A 24,432-nucleotide genomic window follows, 5' to 3' on the forward strand; every position below is an offset into this window, starting at 1 on the left:
CTTTGGTTAGAATGTTCGGGGGAATAAGAATTATATCACGCGCTTAAATCTCTGAACTTTGACGGGCATGGCCTCTTGAGAACCATACACCATAATCCGTCTTCACACAATAGAAACGGACACTTTTTCAAGGGACATTTTCTACTTCTACATCGGTTCAGGAAGAATTTCTTCTTTTCCACACAACATTAGTTTAACTATCATCCGTTGGTGTCTCTAGTAGTTTTCCGAAAATTCTGTAATTTGTGCACACAAACTCTCTCGAATTTCTCTAAGGTAGAAAATAGAAGTATGAAAAAATGCTATTCTTTGGCTGCCGGATAAAAAGGACCATGTGTCTAATGTGATGAATATCGCCAATTTGGTCAAGGGAATGATTTATCTAGGTTTGTTGACCTTGGCTTTTGTCGATCAGTCTTGACAGTGACAGTGAGTAGTCGGTTCACAGTATCACACATGCACAGACAGTGTATGTGGCTACATACATTACAGTTTACACTTGTACACATCACTACATGCATGCACTGACACAATTGGAGAAGATACATTTTACAACTCGAACTCTCATTTACAGATGTCGGCTAAAATTTACAATATGCGATCGGAAATGACGTTTGATCGCATTCAACTATAAATCCATTGAACAGTGGCTCTTCTCTTGTCAACCGATGACCTTTTTTTTTGTTGGGTCATGATCGAGGATTGTAAAATCGTTCCCAGATGTCTTCATACAATTTACAGACCCTCCATTACTTTTCAGGAAGTCAAAAATGTCCTTTCGCTGCGCTGCGCTACCAGGTAGCCAAGGTTGTTCGTTTGGTTTCAGTACGACTGACGTTGCGCAACACTGCCTTGCCGCTCTGCATTACATCACCATTTAGGTCATGACGTAATATCCCATTAAAAAGTTGCGATATAGCACACAAGCTTCCCATGACATGGCGATACAATATCACACTGCAGCTTTAACCGACTGTCAGTGGCAGAGCTTGATTAATGTTGGCATTCCGCGAAGTTACTATTTATAGCTCACAAGGTCATTTGCATAAGATATTGATGACGTTTTAGTCACGTGACAGTCGGACATCGACACTTATTTCTACGCATTTGAGCTTATTTCAAAGTCAATTATCTTTGACCCTGCATTGTTTTTAGCATGAATGATACCATAGAGTCAGAGAGAGAAATATTCAGAACAATTATGTAGTATTTCCATCACTCGGACATGCGCCAGATTGAATCTAACTGCCCTAGTTAGAAAGCCTGAATCCATTACGAAACCGCATGTTTGTCCGACATTGCCTGTAATTCAGCGATGGGGAAATAGAGGGCAGCAGCTGCAGTGACGTCATCTTTGCCGAATGCTATTGAAGACCAATTTGGCTTAATCATTACTGTCTAATCAAGGATTTTTGGCAGGAAGGCTGAGTGACAATAACTAATATCTAACTGTAGGGCCAATTTAAGTCTGAAAAGCTCGCACAGCTGTTTGTTTTGGATGCATTTCTAATTTGTTAAAAATAATATGGGATTGTATGGTGTTGTTATTTGATACAATGTAATCTGGTTATAAATGCAAGGTGTGATTTTATGTATCCTTTCTCTTTCCAGATCCGAAAAATGCAATAGCTCAAATCCAAGACTGATAGCCGATTATCTCTCATCCTATTTTGCCTTCACTTCCTGTAAGTCAAAGAATTATTCCTTAAGCTCTCTCTCTCTCAATTTGAATTGAGTCCATGGCAAAAAAACGACTGAAAGGCAGAACCCTTCCTGGTGTGCAAAGCTCAAAGATTGCTTATCGGTTTCACAAGCTCAGCTTCATGTTATCAGTTAAATGTAATAAAGTGGCTTTTATTCACTATCTATGAATGAAATATCCCTTTTTAAATGGCTCAGAGAGAAAAAATGTTTACAATCAACAGTAAGATACAATGTACTTTCTCGATTGATACCAAAATCAGCTTTTCTGCTGCATTAGTCATGAGGAAAGCAATGTTCAAAATGATATTGATAATGATAGTTGAATGATTCCTCGATACCAGTCAATCATTCCGATCTAACGAGCCATGCCTTATCATAGGACTGATAATATAATTTCCCAATTACTAGTGTGTAGGGGAGGCTGTCAATCACTCATTCAGTAGAGCACGACAGCCTGAGTCATACGTTTTCATTTGTGAGCCTTCATTTCATAGTTCATCAGTTTTTCTTTTTGGCAAGTTGTCACTTGTCCGTTCTATCTCCTGATTATTCCTCCTCCTGGCAAAATGAGTTAAGAGTAATAAAACATCCAATTATTGAAAATGTAGACGTCGGCATGTCCTACATTGTGATTTCACAAAAAAGTCTTGCTCAATTCCATAAAGCATTACTAAGTATCAAAATATTTTCGGATCACTTTATCGGTGCTTTTAGTACTGAAATTTGTATCAAATTGTATGGCAAATAATGCGGTGAATGATTTGACAACTTACATATTCAAGTATTTACCACAAATATTTGAAGAAGCCTAAGGCTATTAAGTAAGGCCTGTAGATGTGATCAACAAAGCTAATACAAATTAGCATTCTGGACTGGTTAATATCATGTTTATTATTAGCTAAGCCTGAGGTATTCATTCTAAACTGTGTAAAGACCTCTAGACGCCACATTTAAAGGCATACCGTATGCCGTTTGTTAAAAAAATTGAATTTGTGATTGAATTTTAAAATTGCAAAAAACACATACTAAATATAAATGTCAACATTGCCGTTGTGTAGACTGATATACAAATACTATGAATACCAAGTTTGAACAAATTTGTATTCACAATAACTGCACTACAGTATTGTGTATTAGTGGATTTCTGTTTAACTGGACCACAGGTAAATTTACCCCTTTAAATAGAATATTTCTATTCGGCCAACTTTTGGAACTCATGTTGAATTATGGGGGTCCCTCAAGTTGCAGTCAAAGTGCAAACTTTACCTGGGTTATCGAATTCTGCAAGTAATATGGCGGCACAGTTACCAGTGCTAACCCACTCGACCAACCCTCATGCTACAAGGTTCTTCAAAATCCTAAATCACTGCATTTGACTTCTTCAGTGGCATATATCATTGTCAGAACAAGATGTCACTTCGCAAAATTGCTAAAATGGCACCATTTCATTCTCCAAGGAAGTAGTTATGATGATTAATTCTATGATTTTCGACATCCTCACTTGCCAAATGGGCTGGCTGTTACGCATTTTTAGCTTCCTTCTTTGCCTGTGACTTCATGTCACAGCCATTCTTTGAATCCAAACCCCACTTGTAGCGTGTCTGTGGGCTAAAGTAATAAATCCAACGGCACCATGGTGAGGTGCTGCATCCCAGCATCATCATCACCCTGTCTGTTACTAGCAACAATATATCAGCTGCCAGAGGACTAGTCCTTATTGATTTTCTGGCGTGGTTGTTTTATTTTGGCGCGGAGTTGTAATGTATGGAGGGAGGGGTATCGCTGGAGGTGACATCAACATGCAACAGTGTCCCATGTAATGCATTGGGTCGTACTGTTTGGTTTGTGGTAGTCTTCTTCACCCAAATTGATATATTTTGTAACTACATGACGTAATTAATAGCTGATACTGATATTTATTATTGTTATTTAATTGAGTGATGTATTGGTAGACGTTTACAATCTTTGCCCATGTACCAAGAAGAAACAGTTGCATGTACATTGTCGCGATGTATTACAGTGGAACCTCCCTTAGCGGACACCTCTCTATTAAGGACAACCTCTCTATTAAGGACACTAGTTTTGGTCCTAAATTGGTTGGTTCCATTCAATTTAACCTCTCTAATCAGGACACCTCTCTATTAAGGACAGCATTCGTCGGTCCCGAGGTGTCTTTAATAGAGAGGTACTGGTGTATATCCCCACCAATCGAGTTTGGTTGGGATAATATCCTCGTCTGTCGGTGTCTGCGTACATCCCACTCAGGAGGCTATTAATAGTTGGGATTGGTTTCATGAAAATGATTAAATGATACCCACTTTTTTCTCTTTGAGAGAAAATATGGGGTTTCATTTTAATTTTCATCGCCTCAAAATAAAAACTTTGATAAAAAATGTCACTTTTGTTTAGCCAAATAATAAGGGGAAGACACGAGACTATGACAAACTTTAGAAAAAATACCTAAAAATTCAAAAAGACATGTTGAGTACATGTGATTTTGCACTGGTCATAAAAATGTTTGTTCAAACCACGGACATGAACATGTACAGTCCTGGAGTGCTCTTGGTGCTGCCTCTTCACAACCAATAGTTAAGTGACATGGTGACATCCTCTTGACGGATGTGAAGGGCAAATTTTTAAAGAGTGGATTGAAAGCGTAACTCCTTTTCGCAACCATTGTGCACTCAACAACACCACATTAAGTGCGTGTTCTCACGGAGATGGTTTACCTGTTGAAATATCGTTTACCAGAGTTTGCTAAATAGTTGTAATTTAGCGTCCGTCTCTTATGGGTGCCTGATGAACACAGGAATGATAACACCCCACCCCTTCATTGCCTTTGGGACTGCGCATCACAAGGTTATGTATTGTTAATTAGTTTGTCAATGAGTGTCATGTTTGATATCAGTCAGTTTGCAGACCAAACAGGTAGGTCCTTTTGACCTCAGCCGACTAATTGGCGGTGACGGATATATGCACAATGACGGTGGATCGGCATGGGTGAAACTGACAGGTGGCAGCTTGTTCAGGAAGGAATTGGCAAGTCACAGTTATTATTATGTTTGCACTCATTAATAGTACCAATAACACGTACAGATAAACATAATGATATTGATAATATATGAAGTAGGCTTACATTAAACCTGGTTGATAGAAACCCGCTCTCATTACCGGCCGGAGGAGATAGCGCAGATTCAAATGCTAATATCAAAATGTGTGATAACAGGTTATTCACTCTCTGTTCGAAATTGATTTGGTACTTGATACAGAATGAATACTTCAATGACTTGTGCAAGAGTCACTACACTTTAATTAAAATCATTATTTTCTTCGTTGCATTTATTAAAGTGCCTTGATGTATCTATTGCTGCATTGATTTGGTGTCTCCGTCATGTTCAGGGTTTTTTAGCACTCAAGTGAGTGTGGAAGATCTTTTTATTGATTAGACGCTGCAGTGGTTCATCGTCATGCATGTTATCTCAGTGAATATTGAAGTGCAGTGCACACAGTGACTAATAACTAATAATATAAATGGAGAGTAGAAAAGAAATGGAAAAAACAACTAAAATATCCTTTGGGCGATAAATTTTCTGTTTTGACCACTTATCACTTTTAGTTTTATGTGTGCCCCGCGCTTGAATTTTAAAAAGTTGATGAAGTATATATTTTGGGGTTCTGACTTAAAGTTTTTGCACCTACGAAAGCGTATGGCAAGCCAAAGCGGAATTTATTCAAGACTTTAGAATTACCATTCAAGAAGTTAAATATAAGTTCAAGAAGGAAATATATGTTCAAGACTAAAATATGTTCAACCTTGAATCAAATGTTTTCAACCTTGAATAAAATATGTTCAACCTTGAATAAAATATGTTCAACCTTGAATAAAATATGTCCAACCTTGAACAAAATATATTCAACCTTGAACAAAATATATTCAAGACTCACGTGACCATATTCAAGACGCACGTGACCACAAAATTGATGACGTAGAGCGTAGAATCTGTGGTACTTCCGATGCGTTCTGTTTCACGACAGGCATTGCGCATTTTGAACCTATAATTTGCCTGATATGTCTGTGAAACATGTATCGACTCTGACATTCACTCGGCATCCATGTCATGATGTGTAGGATTACAGTACATGTCAGGTGTAGGCGGCTAGGTACGTGTACAACCATGTGTCAAAACCTCGTGCGAACAATTCGAGCTCCGAAACGCAACACAAGTACCATGGGTTCGGGAAAGTCCGGACGCGGGTTCGGGAAAGTCCGTAAAGCATCAAAACATGAGCAACTACGTCATCAATTTTGTGGTCACGTGCGTCTTGAATATGGTCACGTGAGTCTTGAATATATTTTGTTCAAGGTTGAATATATTTTGTTCAAGGTTGGACATATTTTATTCAAGGTTGAACATATTTTATTCAAGGTTGAACATATTTTATTCAAGGTTGAAAACATTTGATTCAAGGTTGAACATATTTTAGTCTTGAAGATATATTTCCTTCTTGAACTTACTGTAGTTTCATGAAAATAACACCACTTCGGGATATTCAAGGCCCGGCCTCTTCTCTCGAGTCTATTCACCAGAGGTAACCAATGAGTGACTTCGCTGGCCCTTGTGATGGCTCAGCCGAGCTGTCACGGTTACGCTAAATCACTTATTACCGCAGCCCTATTGATTCGAAGTGTTGTGGGCCTACTGGTCGATGAGTGCGCATGTGGAATGACGTAAATGGTAAGGCCACTCGCCGACACTTTATACAGGTTGTCTCATAAAACTAAAGCACCTTTTAGATTGATCCAAACCCCCCAAAACAAAAAAAGTCCTTATTGAAACTCTGAAGAAAAATCTACGAATGCTTGCATTAGTAAAGCAAAGTGAGATTCAGGCAATGATAGTAGTCACGAAATTCCGAAGAAAAACGAGGAGCCCATCCTCATTTTTCTACAACCCTCTCTTTTTATTTAAACTCCCTAGGCCTACGTGGGAGAAAACAGAATCGAAGTTTCTAGGATTTCTGGTTTTCTGAGGTAATTCTAGGGCCTCTTAGGCCAATAAATGAAGCCCCACTGAGGGTACCCACATTAGAGACAACCTGTGCGACAATGGATGCTGTAGAGCTGCAGAGAAAACGACGCCGGCGCTACACCGTGACAGAAAAACTTGCCTACCTGAGAGACCTGAAGGAGGCACTTGTGAACGGTACGGTGCGCAGTATGAGAGAGTTCGCCGCCCACTATAACATCCCCTGGGAGACGTTTAGAACGTGGAATCTCGAGGACCTCGAGCAGAAGCAAGAACAAGGGCATGGCCGGAAGAAGACGGTGATGGAGCCCCGTGATCCGTTATGGCCACAGGTTGAGGACCAGCTTTACCAATGGCTGCAGCAGATGAGAGAGCGTCGCCTCGCAGTCTCCGTTCTCGACATTCAAGATAAGGCGTTGGTAGTGTGGCAAAGCTGCAGTGGAATGAGTAAGCCCAAGATGTCAGAGAAGGGATTCAGCATTGTCGCCCTCAGCTAGGGGATTTCAACGCCTCCATAGGCTGGGTGGAGTGCTTGATGAAGAGACGCCACGTGTCCCTACGGAAGAATACAACGACCGTCCCCGCTGATGCTGCTGCAAGGATCCAGACCTTCCGAGATGCGGTTGCTGGGAGCATCGATCATCTTGATATAAAGATGCGGTTCTTCTTTAATATGAACCAAACCTTTGTCCTGTTTGATATGAGAACCATGTACACGGCCAACACCACGGGGAGAAGACAATAGACGTCCGATTATCCAGGTCCATTGCCAAGCTGGGACACACCGTCACCCTCTGCATCGCAGCCTCTGGAGCAAAGTTGCCGGCGCACATCACCTTCCCCAGAACAGGTTTCGTCCGGGTGTTTGCAGCCCTCCAAGACAACCCACCAGCAGATGTAAAGATTACCCAATCGGAAACTGGTTGGATGAGGGAGGAAACGGCGCACCACTGGTTAGATGAAGTCCTATCACCCTACGTCACCGACAACGAGACCGACCAGTTCCTGTTAATCGTCAATCATTATCAGGTCCACCGGACAGAGAACTTCCGGACGAGAGTCCGCGACATGAGAGGCAGCCTGGATTACGTACCTGTTGGTTGCACATCTCTCGTACAACCGTTAGACGTTGCTGGACAATCTAATAATGTGTATCCTTAGGTTTGAAAAAAAAATTGAATCGGGATTTGCATCGTTCTTTTTTATTCCTTCACTGATCACTTCGGACAAGACTGTACATTCAGAGGGGATGTTCGGTTTTGTCTCCAGATATGTGACGGACAACTTCTCATTATTACCAATTTCGCACTGCAAAGTATCTTTGAAAGCCCGAAGCTGGTAAGGGATGATAAGACCCGAAGAAATGCTCCATTACCTCCCTGAGCAGTGCCTCACTTTGAAAGGGTAGGTCAGTCCCTAAAACCAGCAGAAGCCAATATGTCAGTTGGACTTTTTTCATGGACACCCTGTACACTATCAGCCATTAGCACTGGGACACCCTTTACACTACCAATGACGATTAGTTGAAAATGTTCTGGGACACTCAGTACAATGGCCGAAGGCCCGATCCCATTATCCCATTCATAGGAGACCTACGAATCGGTTTCAACAACCCAAACAATAAGGATTGGACTCGAAACTGAAGTATATTGGATATGAGGCCTGGACAACCCTCTCTGGAATCCCAGCCAATGATCGGCCTTCTCAACAGCTCTGTTCGCCACCCTATGAGTCAGGGGCGGCGACACCGGCTGTTAATGAAGTGGTGTTATTTTCATGAAACTACAGTATATTTAACTTCTTGAATGGTAATTCTAAAGTCTTGAATAAATTCCGCTTTGGCTTGCCATAAAAGCGGGCTAAGGACTGAGCTGAACTGGTGGAATCAGAAGATCACAATCCCCAAACTGTGTCCCAACTGCCAACTTTCTGCCTGCCTCAAGATGCCAGCTTGAGATTGCCAATATTAACCAAACAAACAGCATATTACATGCTACATGTACATATTTTCGGATTAATCTCTTTGCAGCCCTCTAGCCTGTATGATGAGTGATATTGACTCCGTCCAGCAATGGCTACAAGATCTACGTTGGATGACCGAATCGGAATGTATGACCGTGCTCCAAGGAAAGTCGTTGACGCAAGATGGCAGTAGTCAATCGCCGTCACCGCCGCCCAAGAGCCCAAAAGGTACTCCATGATCTTCGTGCATGTCCTGTCAAGTCACTATGAAGAGTGTCATGGCTTCAAAGCAGTGTCAAATGATGAAAATTTCCTTTGCCCAAAACACAGTGTCCACATCGTGAGAGTTCCCACCAGGTTCAACTGCGGGTTCTCCCCAGCTTTGTGTTTGGGCCTGTTCAGGCAGTATGTTTATTTTGAGCTACTTAGACGTATGCAGTTCCTTGTTTTAATTAGTTCCTCATCTTTAGGGTTGAAATTCTATATGTGGTCTGTCATAGATGAACTCCATTATCATTATCAAAGAAGAATCAAATGCTTAAGATTTTTGCGTACCCTGGTTCTGGTTCAGCGTGTCCGATAAATCCAGTGGTTCATGCCGAAATCTCCTTCTACATGTAATTTCAGAGCACATTGACATAATTCGAGGTCGTGCACACATCATCAGTCTGGAATTCTCAAAGCTATTCAAGTAAGTTTCGGCATTTTATGTTTTATTGCAGTACTCGAAGACATTGTGACACTCATGTGGCAGTTATTGATCCAACCAAGTTCATAATCATTGTTTAACTTTTCAAATGACTTCTTCTTTGCTGTGCATTGCACTGAGATAACCTTTTAGATTCTATCCTCGGTTCTTCTGAGCTCTTAAAAATCTAGTACAGTGGAACCTCTGTTAGCGGACACCTCTCTATTAAGGACACTAGTTTTGGTCCCAAATTGGTTGTTTCCATTCAATTTGACCTCTCTAATCGGGGCACCTCGCTATTAAGGAGAGCACTTGTCAGTCCCGAGGGTGTCCTTAATAGAGAGGTTCTACTGTACTAACAAAGTTTTGGTCCTCTTGCAGTCTAGTAAACAGACAGATACTACATCTTCTGTGAAAACTAACATCAAGTTTACGTGTGATGTGATAAAGACCTCTGCACATGCACTTTACTAAAGACAACTAACTAACCGAAATGGGCTGAAAAGGTCAAAAATCTGGTTCAATCGCAGAGGTTCTTGGTATGACAACCAACGACTGCTAAGTTAAAATTTGATGGCAAATGTTCACTTTGAGCCCTGACACATCACGCCATTTCACTCGATGCATACTATTTAGGCCGGGTCTATTTGGCAAGCTGCTCGCCGAACAGGCATCTTTTTTTGTCCTGTTTGGAGAGCCACTTGCCAAACAGCACTAAAAAGCCACCCTGTTCGGCCAGCCGGGCTTGCCAAACAGGTGAAAATCTACCCCGTTTGGCGAGCTGGAGACTTTACTGTAATATTAACGAGTTCGGCTCTCCATTCAGGACAAGAAAAAGTCGCTGTTTGGTAAGCCGGGCTTGCCAAATAGTCACTTCCTACTATTTATTCCCTCGGAAACATGCGTGAGTAGGGGTCATGTTGTAGGCCCTGTTTGCAAGTGGATGTCCTAGGATAGAAAGTTAGAATTCGCTGTCGGTCTTTGGTTGTCTACCAATGTCGGATCAAGACCACTCTAGTAGACCTGATATTACACCCAGAACCTTCTGCATTCAAAGCGGTCATGAGGGTCGCAATCTTGGCATCCAACCTCTCTTACATTTCTAACCATCACTAATCTGTTACAGGAGGAATGAGTGCTCATCGTAAGCACTAATGATCAGGTTTGTAGAAAATAACACGATACTCACTGGCGGTCATGGGCCTTCATCTGTTCGTTACTGTAGACCCCACAATTGGCACTTGGGCATTTTTTGTCGAATACACTTCTAAGAAGGGATTATATTCACTTTGGCGATTGGCAAATCATACGATATGTTGTCGTCATTGTCACCAGCAGAATTATCCTGATCCTTGTGGAGATATTTCCCAGGATTTTGAGTGTCTATAGTATCACTTATTAATTGTCAGCATTCAGTTTCCCTTCATCAATGGCTTTTTCTGTAAAACTATTTCAGTAAAAGTTCACAAAATGTAGGGTCTACAGTGACATTTTAATCTATTTTTGCATCTTATACACTCTGTTCTGTTACACTTTCTATATATGCTTCATAGGGACTTTTCATTTCATACTGTATACGTCTCTTTTCGTTTGCTGCAGTTTGTAAAAGTCCAATAATATCAGCCCCACCGCTACATATTTTCACGTACAGTGGAACCTCCCTTCGCGGACACCTCTCTATAAAGGACAACCTCTCTATTAAGAACACTAGTTTTGGTCCCGAATTGGTTGTTTCCATTCAATTTGACCTCTGTAAGCAGGACACCTCTCTAATAAGGACAGCATATGTCAGTCCCAAGGGTGTCCTTAATAGAGAGGTTCTACTGCATTTGATATTTTTGATTCATCTTAATTCTAGGTTTGGTTTTTGGCAAAAGTGCATCCCTTGTAAATACCAAATTTTGATCGTAAATTTGCTTGGCTTTTACTGAAAAAAAATCGCGTGTAATGTACATTGTACAAAGTATTGTTAAAGGGCAGTTAGTTATTGTTGTTTATGCATGAACTAAATGGCTTTGTGTCTGTTTTGTGTTAGAAATTGACCAAATACAGTCAGAATTTCAAAATGACCATGGTAGAATGAGCACCTCTCTCGTCCACCACCACATCCAGCTTATCGACCAAGGCAGTCGAAAGCCATGGCAAAAAAAATGTGAAGTCTGCTTGGTCATGCTATCAGTATCACATGCTACATTACATGTTGATCACTCCAGTGAATATGGTCAGAACTGGTGTACATTTGTATTCCTTGGTGGAGGGTAAAGTGTCTTGCCCAAGAAAGAAATGAAACAGTGACTTTCCTGCCGAGAGTCAAACCCATGACCTTCTGGTTATAAGCTTGGTGCTGTTAACCACTATGCTACAAATCTCCTTTAGAAAAAATGTTTAAAAGCACAGATAACTTTGTCCGTTATCTAAATCAAGAGGTTATTCCATTGATGTCCAGAAATCTGATTTCTAGCCACGATGATGAAAGTGATGACCTTCTAGTGATGAATCTGTCAATCCTCGTATTCCCTCGTCCTATAATATTATAGGGTTAATTAGCCGTGACGTCGCAGATGCAAGAAAATTGAATCCTGCCCGATTACACCATGTTTCCTGTCGGATCAGAGTCGTCAGATTACACGCCTCTCAGCGCATATTTGTATTAAATCCCATAATTACAAATTGGCAGCTATCCAATGTTAGATCAATACAGTGGTTTTGGTGCATCTTGTCATCAATATCGGATATGGTACACCCTACACTGATTAGTCCTGTGAGGTTCAAATTCCCATTGACGTTTTGGTGTGAAGATGTCAATGATTAACTCTTGAAGCTGAGCTTTGTCCAAGGAAAAGATTTATAGAATACAGTGGAACCTCCCTTAGCGGACACCTCTCTATTTGGGACACTAGTTTTGGTCCCAGATTGGTTGTTTCCATTCAATGTGACCTCTCTAATCAGGACACCTCTCTATCAAGGACAGCACTTGTCAGTCCCGAGGGTGTCCCTATTAGAGAGATTCTACTGTACTTACTCCCAGACTGGTGACTGATGTCAGGTTGCCGGCTAACGTATGATTTGTTTACATCTTAATACATTATTTCCAGGAAATTGGATAAGGATAGGTGGCATCATATTCGGCGGAGTACCCATCGACTTGTGGCGAATTTGCGTTCCCTTGTCCACGAGTGCGACAGTGCCCTCCCAATGTCTCCGCCACATATCTGGGAGGTAAACATCATCAATTTTATCATCATATAATTAGAGATGAGACGTTATAGTAGATTTGTATATTTCTTCTATCAGTTTTATTACCGGTAGTTGAATACAATTTTACTGTCATAAAATTTTTAACTGTTCCAAACTCGTCTGAATAGACTTTTTAGTAAACATGGAGAAAAACACATCCGGGTTTCGAAACTGAAATTGCTGGTCAGTATTCCACTCTATTTCGCTCCACTTGCAGTCAATAGCCCAATTTACGAGTCCTAAGTACTGTTGCTGGCTGGTAAGTGGTCATTGTGTACCCATGTAAAAGTTCCAAGTGCGCATGTAGAAGCTGGACCTAACGTTGCTTCTGCACTGACCAAACTAAGATACCGCCCAGCTTATAAACCCCCAAACACTAATATTCCCCAGCATGAACTGCCCTAAATTTAACTTTTCTTTCACGGAGTGCTTCGTGCTTCAGGGTTTGAAAACACACCTGCTTTTCCCGTGAACACTGTTCTTCCACCGGCTAAGGGGTCACGATGTGCACTGTCAGTTTGGGTGCACCTTTTTTCTGGTCGACACATGCAAAAGGCATCATGTTCCCCATTGCAAACATTTACAATTTGCACTCCTCATTCTGATAATGTGCCTGCACATGGACTTGAATGATGGGATTTTATTGGGGCCAAATCATCCATTTTATCGTTTACAACGTTTTTGAGTGTAAATTGAATCAAGGAGGTGTGAAACATTGTACGCCTGCCTTATTCTTGTCTACGTATGTATTAAAGCTGTTGACCTTGCCAAATGTTGACCTCAAATTAGTGAAGTAGGGAAAAGAATCAACCTAATTTCTAACCTTGCAATATCCAAAACAGCAGTAACTAAGGACAGACTATCCCAGCGACAAGCAATTATGATTGCATTGAATAAAAACGACTCTTGATTGATTTGACATTCTCCTTTCCTGACGAGAAAAAACCTTTCAATAAGTTTCAAAACAGGTCTGTCATTACCTAATTGCATACATCCGAAAAAGTACACTAAAAAACTAGACGCCATTAGAGGCAGCCAGATGTAGTGTTGTATAATAGTTATCTGGTCTACATCTTACAAATTTGCGTAACCTCTCTAATGTGTATTTACCAACTTTGCACTTAGTGATCTCCCGCCTTTTCTTGTTATTCTTGAACCTTTAGCCATGTCGTAAATCAAATACTGGAACATTGATCCTCTGTATGCCAGCTGGCATACCCTAGACGATGTAACACGTATGGAGAAATAAACGTATAAAAGACATATCTGTGTTCTGGTTCAACTGCTGATCATCACGAGGATGTTCTAACAATCTTTCGCAAGGAGACACTCACTCGATTCAAGAATAACAAGAAAACTTAGGCGGGAGATCACTAAGTGCAAAGTTGGTAAATACACATTAGAGAGGTTACGCAAATTTGTAAGATGTAGACCAGATAACTATTATACAACAGTAGCACTCCCTACTTAAAATCGCTGATAATATAAAAATTGTCCTAATTTGTTGACTTTTCTCTTGGTTCCAGCAAGAAGAGATCGTAATGGAAGGATGTACGACACTGCAAGATCTGACGCAGGAGTTCTACGACGAATCCCGCCATGACGATCGCGTCCATAGCCGTATCTACGATTTGCTAACATATCTGGGACAAGCATTTAGTAAACTAGTCGACGGGGTGTTGGGCAGTTTGACGCAGGTGAGATCAGTTTGAAGCTGCCAGGAGTCTTATCAATAATCTGATCGTTTCATATATCTCGTAGATTCTCAGGCCAGCTTACCCAATCTGTGGTCAAGAACTTCACTTGGAAGTCGTGTGTATTGGGTGTGCATTCATCATCTTGACAACAGTTACCAATGCACTGATACCCACACAGTGTTTGATCTGCTGAAGTCAAAAACCTTCAAATCGTATACAATGACACAATTGGTGCCTTATAGAAACAAAAGCTATTCACACAGTCTCCAAATATTGAGACGCATCTTTTGGTTTCCACTTTTTAGAATCTGATCCACTGCATCGAGACAAGTCCCAGTCCAAATGCAATAAAGTACGCCCTACTCGATTTGATCAGTCTCGGCCTGGATGGCGAACACATGTGCTACATCATTGCCAGGGAGCAAGGCATCTCATCGCTACTGGAACTGTGCAAGAAGGAACTGTTTATAAGCCTGTGGCCACATGCCCTCAGGGCAGTCGCGACTGTGTGCTGTGTGTCAGAATGTGTTCAGGACTTGGAGAAGGTAGGGACTTTAAGACTTTGCGATGGTTGGCCTAGTTTTTCCGGTGGACATAAAAACATACTGAAGAACTTTAAAGTAAATCAACTTTGTAATTTATTCGCCAATGACTGTAGACTGGTGTATTCTTAAAGGCCTACGCCGTTCGTTAAAGATTTTGAATTTGTATTTGAATTTACGTACTAAATATAAATTTCAACATTGCCGTTGTGTAGACTGATATACAAATACTATGAATGCCAAGTTTAAACAAATTTGTATTCACAATAACTGCACTACGGCATTGTGTATTAGTGGATTTCTATTTAAATGGACCACAAGTAATTATGAACGGCGTACCTCTTTAACAGGGTGTAGTCAGATAACTACGCTGCCCAGTTGCACTCAGTTCAGGAAGAGTCAAACAGATGCATCTAACTGCAGAAGTGAGACAAAATGATAAGAAACAAATAACTTCATCATACCATGCACTTCATATCACAATCATCAATTACTTTTGATTAGTCGGCAAAAATGTGTCACTCCAGGGCAATAAGGAAGGCAATATTTCTATGAATGCGTCTCCTATCTCCAGTAATAACTCAGTTTTGGTGTCAACGTAGATTTTTCAAATGACGTTTTTCGATTGCAGGCAAACGGTGTTGAGCATCTGACTGATATTTTGAATAATTACTCAGTGACCGAATATACTCGATCAGAAGCGGCAGGGGTCGTCGCTCAGATTACATCACCCTGCCTCGACCATTATCATCATCTCAATGGATTCTTAGAGAATATGGAGGATCTGACCAGATCATTAACAGGTAGGTAGACCCCAATGAAAATTGCTATCGATCATGCTCATCATCATCATCATAATCATCATCATCATCATCATCATTATCATCATCATCATCATCCAATTGACCCTGACCATTTCTCAAGAGGAAGTAGCTGACGTTGCTGACTGCACTCAAAAGTCATTCCAAACTTGCACAAAAAAAACTTTCGTAAAACTTATCTCCTATTGGCATTTTAAAGTAATTGTGTCACATTTTGAGTCTGTGAGAACAGTGTATGCATCATTCTTATCTGAACCACAGGCCTGTTGAAGCACTTTAAAGTCATGCTTCCATGGAAATTTCGTATGTCGAAACCCTAAAGAAGTTCAAAGATCAATTTCCAAACTACGCATTCTCTTTTGCTGCAGTATTGTGTGTAGAAGCATCAAGCCCAGAGGTCTTTCTGTTGGGGACTGCCGCCATCGCTAACATTACCTTCATGGACAGTCTTGCCTGCGACTACCTCCTACAGTTTCACACTGCCAAAGTATTAATTGATGCCTCACAGCTACATAAAGCGGAATCTCTCTTTGCCAAAGACCAGGTGGGTTGATTTAAGAGTAATGCTTTGTTAGAACAGCTGACAGTTCTTTGCGGAGATGCTTATTGAATGCAAGAGAAATGACAAACCACCCGGAGAGAAGCTGTGTTTAGTCGGGCAAGGTCTGCCTGAAGTCTCATACGACCAGGCAGGATATCAAATCTTGGTTACGATTGTGATCGGCACCAATCTTAACCACTGGTCTAACTTGCTGTGGCTTGGAGAAGTTATATGGCTTTAAATGTAACATTACCTACATATGCATACCCCCGTCATTCAGGGTCTGGTTCACCTGAGCATTCTTTGTGGTCTTGAACTTGATGGCTTTGATACCGGTAATATCAGATAGTAAAATAAAACTTGAGTGAGACTTGGTGCATTTTGTTTTGTTTCAGGTAGCAACTGTGTTGGCCAACATGGCTGTTCACGAAAGTTGCTGTGAAGAGTTAATGGAATCCAACGGATTTGAGCTTTTACTGCAATTCTTACAAGAATCTCCACTGAATTATAAAACCAATTCTGAGATATCTGCATGTGAGAGGGTACAGCAGAAATCAGCCATAGCGTTGACGAGATTGAGTCGTGATCCTGATCACGCTTGGATCATTGTTAAGTGTCAGGGTAAGTGAACATTACCAGAGCTTTACTCATTTTTTTATTTGATCTATAAACTGCTTCGTGGAAGAGGCCCATTTCGTCAAATGAACTAGCTTAGTAGCTTCTAGGAATCAACATATTCCTGGCTCTTAACACCAGTCCTTTGATTGAAACAGAAAGCCAGGTTCGCTTGTGCTGTAGTATCTTTCCCTGTGCAGGCCACCACAGGGAGTACAGTGTAACCTCCCTTAGCGGACACCTCTCTATTAAGGAGCACTTGTCAGTCCTGAGGGTGTCCTTAATAGAGAGGTTCTACTGTATTTTATCTTATTTTGCATATATAAATGTAACCTCCTTTCAAAGTCTGAATCAGGAGCATTCTCGTTCGATCACCTGCAGCAATGGTGTCTTTGTCATTCTTTTCAAGGTCTCCCAAGATTGGTGCAGTTATGTCGTGAAGGCAAGGAACGCAACGAAAGTGACTCTGTTTTGGTTGCATCTCTGGTAAGTAATTGATGCAACTATGAAAAATTGTCTTATCCTGACAGCAATTAAAATACGGTAAACTGTCTTATCCTGACAGACATTAAAATACGGTAAACTGTCTTATCCTGACAGCCATTAAAAACTTCGGTAAACTGTGTTACCCATTCACTAGTGTGTGAACTTATCTTCCTGCTATTTAAAGTGTACAGTTGGAGTGCTGAGCTCACACTATCAGAGCTGTTGAGCTGTTGAACCTCTAGTTACGTTCAACCGAAATTTATTTTCCTGACAAATGAAAGTATTCGTTGGGACCTTAATTTGACCTCACCATTGCTGCCCAGTTTGGCAGTACTAGAAGCCCAGGAGTAGAAGCAACTAGTGTTTGCCTTCATTTAGAAAAAACTTTACGTCTTTTTCAGGCTGCTCTGAGAAAGATAGCTGCCGTTACTGGGACGCGACATTTAGCATCGGAGGATGTCCAACAGTTGATAAAACCAAGACTTTTAGAATCCTTCTTAATGTGCACGAAATTGGAAGAGACATTCGTATGAAGTGACAAAATCACATAGGCTGGAATATATCTGAGGTCAGATTGAAGCATAGTTCTAATCATGTTGTGATTATGGATTATATCTTTGTCATGGATGGCTGCAACATGGCATGGGAGTCTCTGAAGCCTGCGATGAAATGTTGACTGACGTCCCAAGATGCTAGGAGGAACAATGAGAGACTTTATTGCCAATGGTTGCAGCACTGGGCTGGTACTTTTCAGTATCAAATTGACATAGGATCAGTTGATCAGTTGATTTTGACTGTAGCAACACCTCATCCATATTGGTTGAAAGTTCCCCACTGGACAGTTGATGGAGTCCCAAGTCTGCTTCTGGTATTATCTTAGAGTGAACAGGGCAGTCCGCATGGTAGAGACATTTAGCTGAAATCTGATCTGATGATATACATGTTTATGTGTATACTCTAAAACCTTGAATACAAGGAATGATGCTCTGTCCCCAATCATTACAATGGTTTTGAATGGGGATGGGCCAATAAGTCGGGCATTATTCTTTTATCAATGGCATGGGCCAATGGAGTCGCATGTGTTATAATCACACTCTGATCTTGACTGACATTGACAGTGAAACGAAATCAACATCACTGGTTATAGTAGGCCAATTTCTTCTAGTAAAAGAGACCCATTGTATTGATATTGAGGTTTTAGAATCCCTCCTCCATTGTATTATGATTGGGGGCGGAGCCTCATTCCTTGTATTCGAGATTTTAGAGTATAAAAAAGTATTGGAATAAATCCTCAGATAAAGGTGGGGTGGGTAAAAACCAGTCCTGTTTTAGGGATTTTCAGAAGATCTCCGTTTGTGTTAACTGTTGATCTGAGACTTTCATCTACTTTACTGCCATAAGTCTTATGATGGGGAGATGTACTGTTGGTCAATGATAGAGGTAAACAATTCTCAACTTACTGATTTTGTCATTAAGGAATGCATCCATTTAAAAATGGACGGAAAGTTGGAGCTGCATGGTAACGCGTCATTCCCCCGAAGTGTGTATGATTTGGAATTGGCAGTAGAGTGGATTGGGTTCACCTACTTTTGGTGCCATAATATTCAAATTATCTCCTGGTGCCATTGGATATGACAGACCTGCAAAAACTCCCTGACGCCAGTGACGGGGACATTATCTCGTTTGATGATGTCATCTTGTATATTGACTTTATTTATTTAGACATCATTATTTATTAAGACATCATTATTTATTAAGACATTTGTGATGACATCATTCCGGCTGATTGCATTGTCTGGAATTGCATCCTCATCCATATCTTGTAAAATGCCATTGTCTTCATGTTGACAGTGCCATATTGAGTAGTCTAATATCGATCCAATATGATTGATAAAACTTTGTCTGTAAAAAAAACATGCTAATAGCAAGAATAAAGAAAAGACAAGTCTTTATCATGTTTATGTATTCTTGGTACCAGGTATGTACCACACAAATATCAGATTTTGAAATATAAACGATTACACTTGTATTTTTCAGTCTTTCAGTTTAAAATAACTGACTGCTCCAATGTACATACATGTAGATGTGTCTTTGAAATTTGAAATTTGAAACGTGCCTAGTTATTCGAATTTATTGTCCGACTTTATTCAAAAGTGTATTTTGATCTTTTTATAGGTGTGGCTTTACTTGTCAGTTTTTGCTCAAGTCTAATGTATTAATAAACATACAAATGTTGTGTGTGCACTTCATCAGGTGAAATATCATGGAAATTAGCGCGCAATATCCATTCCTTATCTCTAGAGGGCGTTGTAATGTGAGAATGCATAATATGCTATCTTCATTTGGTGCCGAAAACCTGTGGCTGCTGTTGGGGAAAATTGATATCTACAGGGTGGCCCAGAATTATTTTCCCTTGCACAGTAGAAATCTTTTGTGTATCAATTGTGTGAGGGAATACAATTCTGGGCCACCCTGTAGATATGATGATCTGGTTATGATCAAGGAGGGAGGTAATAGAAATTGTATATTTATCAGATGCTGTAGGTTACAGATTCTATTAATCTTATTGTACTTGTACCATTCCATAATGTATTTGGATCCTTTTGTTCTGAATTGTCATAAATCATTAGTGGTTTTGCCCATTTATGATTAGCCTTTTTGGTTGTGGCATATATGAGTGCGGCATATATGAGTGTGTCAATATGCCTTCGTTGCAGCGCATATCTTTATGAATGGAGTAAATCTGTCTATTCATAGGTCTGAATTATGCAGCCCATCCCCTATTTTAAAACGCGTTCATTCAGTAAAGAGAGGTAGATAACATTCAGTTGATCCTTAAAAATGTTTACTCCCCCATTTCATTTGCCAGACTGTCTCAACATCAAATTGACCCTTGGCCTTACCTGCCTAAACGTGCTAAAAGCCACTTGCCTCTACCTTCACTGCCGGTAAGTCAGCATGCAAATGGTGATAGGAAACAATGCAGTGAACCTATGGTACATGTAGTTCCCAAACCTGGGGGGGGTCACTCTCTATAACATGCATAGAGCATCCTTGTACTTTTCAAATTCAAAAGACCCCCTCCAGCTGGGCCCAACCTTTCCCAATCTCCACCCCCTTTTGTAGGCATGTTTTCCATTCCCGCCCCCTCTTGCTGGCAATTTTGGCAAGAGCCATGGTCGATTCTGCGGCGGTAATTTTGAGGTCTATGGCGTGGTGCGGGGTGTTGGCAAAGCTCTCTGTGCCCTGCGCGGGTCCAACACTCCCGTCCGAAAAAACACCCCCTATCACACATTTTTTGGTACAAGGATATGAAGAGTGACCACCTGGGTTCTCAAACTGTTTCCTCCCGTAGTCGATGGCCCATTTTGTACATTGATTGATACTCCATAATGTATTGGAACAAAGGTTGGTACCGGTAAAGTTTTTCTCTCATACTCATGAGATATATTGTCAATATTATTGTGATGCTTATCTTGGCTACCAGGTGATGGGTTTTAATATTGATTCTAATATAATCTGCTGTTAATTCTAAGTGTCTTACGCAAGATTGCTTGATTTTTCAGTCGATGTTGTTATTTGACAGTGGTTGTTGTAGATTAGGGTCAATATGTTTGCCTGTTATGCTCTTTGAGGACTTCAAAATATCTGGATTTTGGACCCGGATGATTGCCTTAGTAAAATCTGGATTGCGCATATGATCGGATACAAAATCTAGAATTTTTATTCAAACTTCTGTCAACCGTACACTGATTCTCAGTCCGCAAATTAGTATAGCCAAGATTTTCTCTTTTTGCTTGGGGTTCTTGAGTATCAGTGAGCCAAAGGTTCACCAGGCAGGCATCATAAAAATGCAGCAACTATGTGGCAAGAACTGACTGCCCCTTTTGATTCCCAGCCCACCCTGAATTCGACTCTGATCTTTGACATGTATTATACAGCATATCATTGGACCATCCATTCATGTACCGGTAAATAATTATGCCCTTGGTAAAGTAGTAGGGCATAGTGACCAAAAGGTGGCACCAAATTTCTAAAGGTTGCAATGAAGTACAGAAAAAACAGTCAAAAGTACCTATAGCATAATAATGGACGAAAGTGCAACTTATAAGTTCACCAGTCCTTGATTTGATCAGTCTGAGGGAAGATGGTCATTCAACTTAAAGGTTGACCATAGGTTCCGCCATTTTGGCTAGACCTCAAAATCCTAAAGCAGTTTCTTTCCAAATGAATCGAATGCTCATTTAAAGGGTAACTCGTGTCAAATTTCACCATATGATGTTTTAGCTGTTTTTGACAAATGACTACGTCACTTTCTCATAAATCGGTAAGGTTTTCTAATCGAAATGCATATTTTCTAGAAATTGATGGTTTAATCCCGCCCGGACGGCTCGCTTCGGCGCCGTTTTCGTTGATGACGTCACAACATGAACATTTTCGTGGTCGCGGTGGTTTACAATCAGCAATTTTATAATAAATCTAATCAAAAATGGAAAATTTGAGCTTTACATTTGTGATCAACAATTAAAAACGGACGTATTTCCGCAAAGTTGTAAATCACATCATAGTATCACTTTAAATCATGGGAGGCTGTTCTCTGGAAAGCAAAGAACAGACTCCCGCCCTTGAAATGACCATTCACTACGTTTTGAAGGAGTTCTCATTGCTTTAGGATTTCAAGTTTTAGCCAAAATGGCGGTACTTATGGTCAACCCTTAACCAACGTCTTTGGGGAGTAATTTTACATTTAGTGGTGTCATCTCTCGGCTTGATTATTTCTTTAATCACACCCAGTCAATAAAATACTTTCATTTACAGTTACTCAGGGATGAATCTCATATAACGAAGTCACTTGCATGTAATACATTGTAATTCCATAGTATTATATATCAATAATTAGCATAATAATGCACCCTCATCAACATATAAGTTCTCTGATTAGCATAGTATTGACATTATAAGTCACATATATCATGTTTTGCATAAATATCACTTCGTGGGGTCATTATGGTTGCTGCTTGAACCCTATTCCTGTAAGGATTTTTTAAACTAAAAGCTTATAATGGGTAAATGCAGAACATTCTGTGACTCCCAGCTCCCTCTATAAGAAAATCCGTCTTGACCCATCAGACTTTAAATTTCACGAATTGATCTACTCATTTTCACCTACTAATGAACACATTAGAATTGTGTGAATTTTAAATCTTGAAGCATCAAGATAAGAATATCCTGATCCAATCATTTTATACTCATAATAACATTTTCAAACTTTCCCAGAAGACCATCAGTTCGCGCCAAAAAAAATCGGGAAAAGTGAACATGTACATGTATATCACATGTATTGTCTTGTTCTTGTTTTTGTGGTCATTGTTGGTAGTCTTTAGATTTTTCTGCAAAGGAAACAACTTGGCTGTTTGCTCGAGTATTTTTGAGAGAAAAGTGTTTAGGTAAAGTAGAAGAAAGATACAGGCATTATTTTGATTGATCTGGTTGTGGTCATCTTGACCCGCAATGTTAATGCATGAGAGTCAGGACGTGTTGTCTTGTACCATTAGAATCATTGTTTTTGCAAGTGTGAAGTTTTTGCTTACAAGTGAGGTAACTTCAAAACTTCAACCAAGATGAAAGTAAAAGTGATCATCGGTTGCATCCAGACATGTCGGAGCTTGAAAGCTTTCCAAAGGTTGGCCAAGAAAAACCTCCATTCTGTTCTTTTTACTGAATATTTCTGGCTGCGAAAATAATGGTTCTTACTGTTCTTAAAGATGGAATCCTGTTGGAATTTCTAAAGGCTCTCCGAAATTCTGTTTGGCACTGTCAGTGTGACAAAGAAGGTGACTTTAACTCCTGGATTGATTTTTAAAAGTTTTTGAATTTTCTCTCTGGACTTCTCCTTGAACATATTCTTTAAGTGTGTCTATCTCTTCCTCTTTGAGAGTTATTAGTATTTTTGACACTTGATATTCAGGTCAAACACGTTTGATTCATAATTAACTCAATATCATTACAATTAATTCATAATTTAAAGATTATTGTACAAATGTTTAATTCTTGGTGCTTTTCATGTTATTGTCATTTGCATATCAGACATCCATAATCACGAATATATTCATGTAATATTCATGATTCATGTAATTATAATCATGGCTACTTTGTGTAGTAAGTCCGAGTCTTGTTATTTTTGCTCCTTCAGGGGGGGGCACCAATTCATTTTCCCACATGTTACCATCCAAAGGCATCTGTGGCGCCTACAGACTTGGACTCGGAGGCAGATAATAGTCATGAAGAAGAGCTCAGTCGTTGTCTACTGTGGGCAGGCTTGGGCAACATCAAGAAGTGAAATAGCGAAGTCACAACCAAAGGCATATCCGGAGTACTTTTTGTCCACAGAGACAGAAAGGACGAATGATTTGTTTATGATGTATAGAACAATCAGGTCCTTGTTCACTATCGAGACAGAAAGAACCAAGTCTATTGAGAACACACAAAACACAGTCATTGTCTACAGTGACGGCACAACACGTCTTTGTCTTACTATCAAGACAGAAAGAAAACAGGTGGTTATACACTGAGAAGAAATGTACACTGTCCATGTCAACGGTGGAGAAAGGACAATCAGGTCCTTGTCCGCTGTGGAGAAAGAAAGGAAATCAGGTGCTTGTACACTGTGAGGACAGAAATAGACATTGTCCATGTCTGCGGTGGAGACGTTGGTGGGAGGACAACCACGTCCTTGTCCTCTGTGGGGACAGAAAGAATTGGGCGCTTATCCACTGTTAAGGCAGAAACTGGAAAAACCTGCATCTACGGTGGAGGTGGAACAACATGTCCTTCTACACCAGTTAGGCATAGTGTTGTAATCTTCCTCCTTCCTTGCTGTATACATGAACTGTGTCTACTTCTGTTTCTACGGACGCCGCCCCGCCATGTTTTGTCATTCCACTTGCTGTAAGCACTGCCTGTCGGGTAGGCGGGCCGGGACTTTGAATTAATATTATTTTGTTCTGGTTGAGTTAATATTTGGGCGTAATCCCAGTCGACCATATTTCGTGGAGTGGAGGAGACGTTTTTACTGCACTGCCGTGTTCGTTTTGGTGTTGTCCTGTTTTTTG

At 40.4% G+C, this 24,432-nt stretch overlaps 1 protein-coding gene across 3 annotated transcripts; it reads left to right on the forward strand.

Moving 5' to 3' along the window:
- The first annotated feature begins 218 nt into the window (after window positions 1-218).
- LOC135488092 (protein inscuteable homolog) lies at window positions 219-23,461 on the forward strand. 3 transcript variants are annotated; one of them, XM_064772527.1, is made up of 13 exons: window positions 219-386; window positions 1,612-1,685; window positions 8,761-8,921; window positions 9,321-9,384; window positions 12,477-12,600; window positions 12,836-12,877; window positions 14,145-14,315; window positions 14,621-14,860; window positions 15,489-15,660; window positions 16,047-16,222; window positions 16,615-16,840; window positions 17,244-17,320; window positions 17,722-23,461. In XM_064772527.1, exons 3-13 carry the CDS (start codon window positions 8,774-8,776, stop codon window positions 17,851-17,853), a joined length of 1,572 nt encoding a protein of 523 aa, XP_064628597.1. In that variant the 5' UTR covers window positions 219-386; window positions 1,612-1,685; window positions 8,761-8,773; the 3' UTR covers window positions 17,854-23,461. The 3 variants fall into 3 exon arrangements, with proteins under 3 accessions (XP_064628597.1, XP_064628598.1, XP_064628599.1); XM_064772528.1 differs by lacking the exon at window positions 12,836-12,877; XM_064772529.1 differs by lacking the exons at window positions 219-386; window positions 1,612-1,685 and adding an exon at window positions 10,508-10,543 and having other exon boundaries at window positions 8,892-8,921.
- The last annotated feature ends 971 nt before the right edge of the window (window positions 23,462-24,432 follow it).

The sequence above is a fragment of the Lineus longissimus genome, chromosome 5, assembly GCF_910592395.1.
Source record: "Lineus longissimus chromosome 5, tnLinLong1.2, whole genome shotgun sequence".
Classification (NCBI taxonomy): Eukaryota; Metazoa; Nemertea; class Pilidiophora; order Heteronemertea; family Lineidae; genus Lineus; species Lineus longissimus.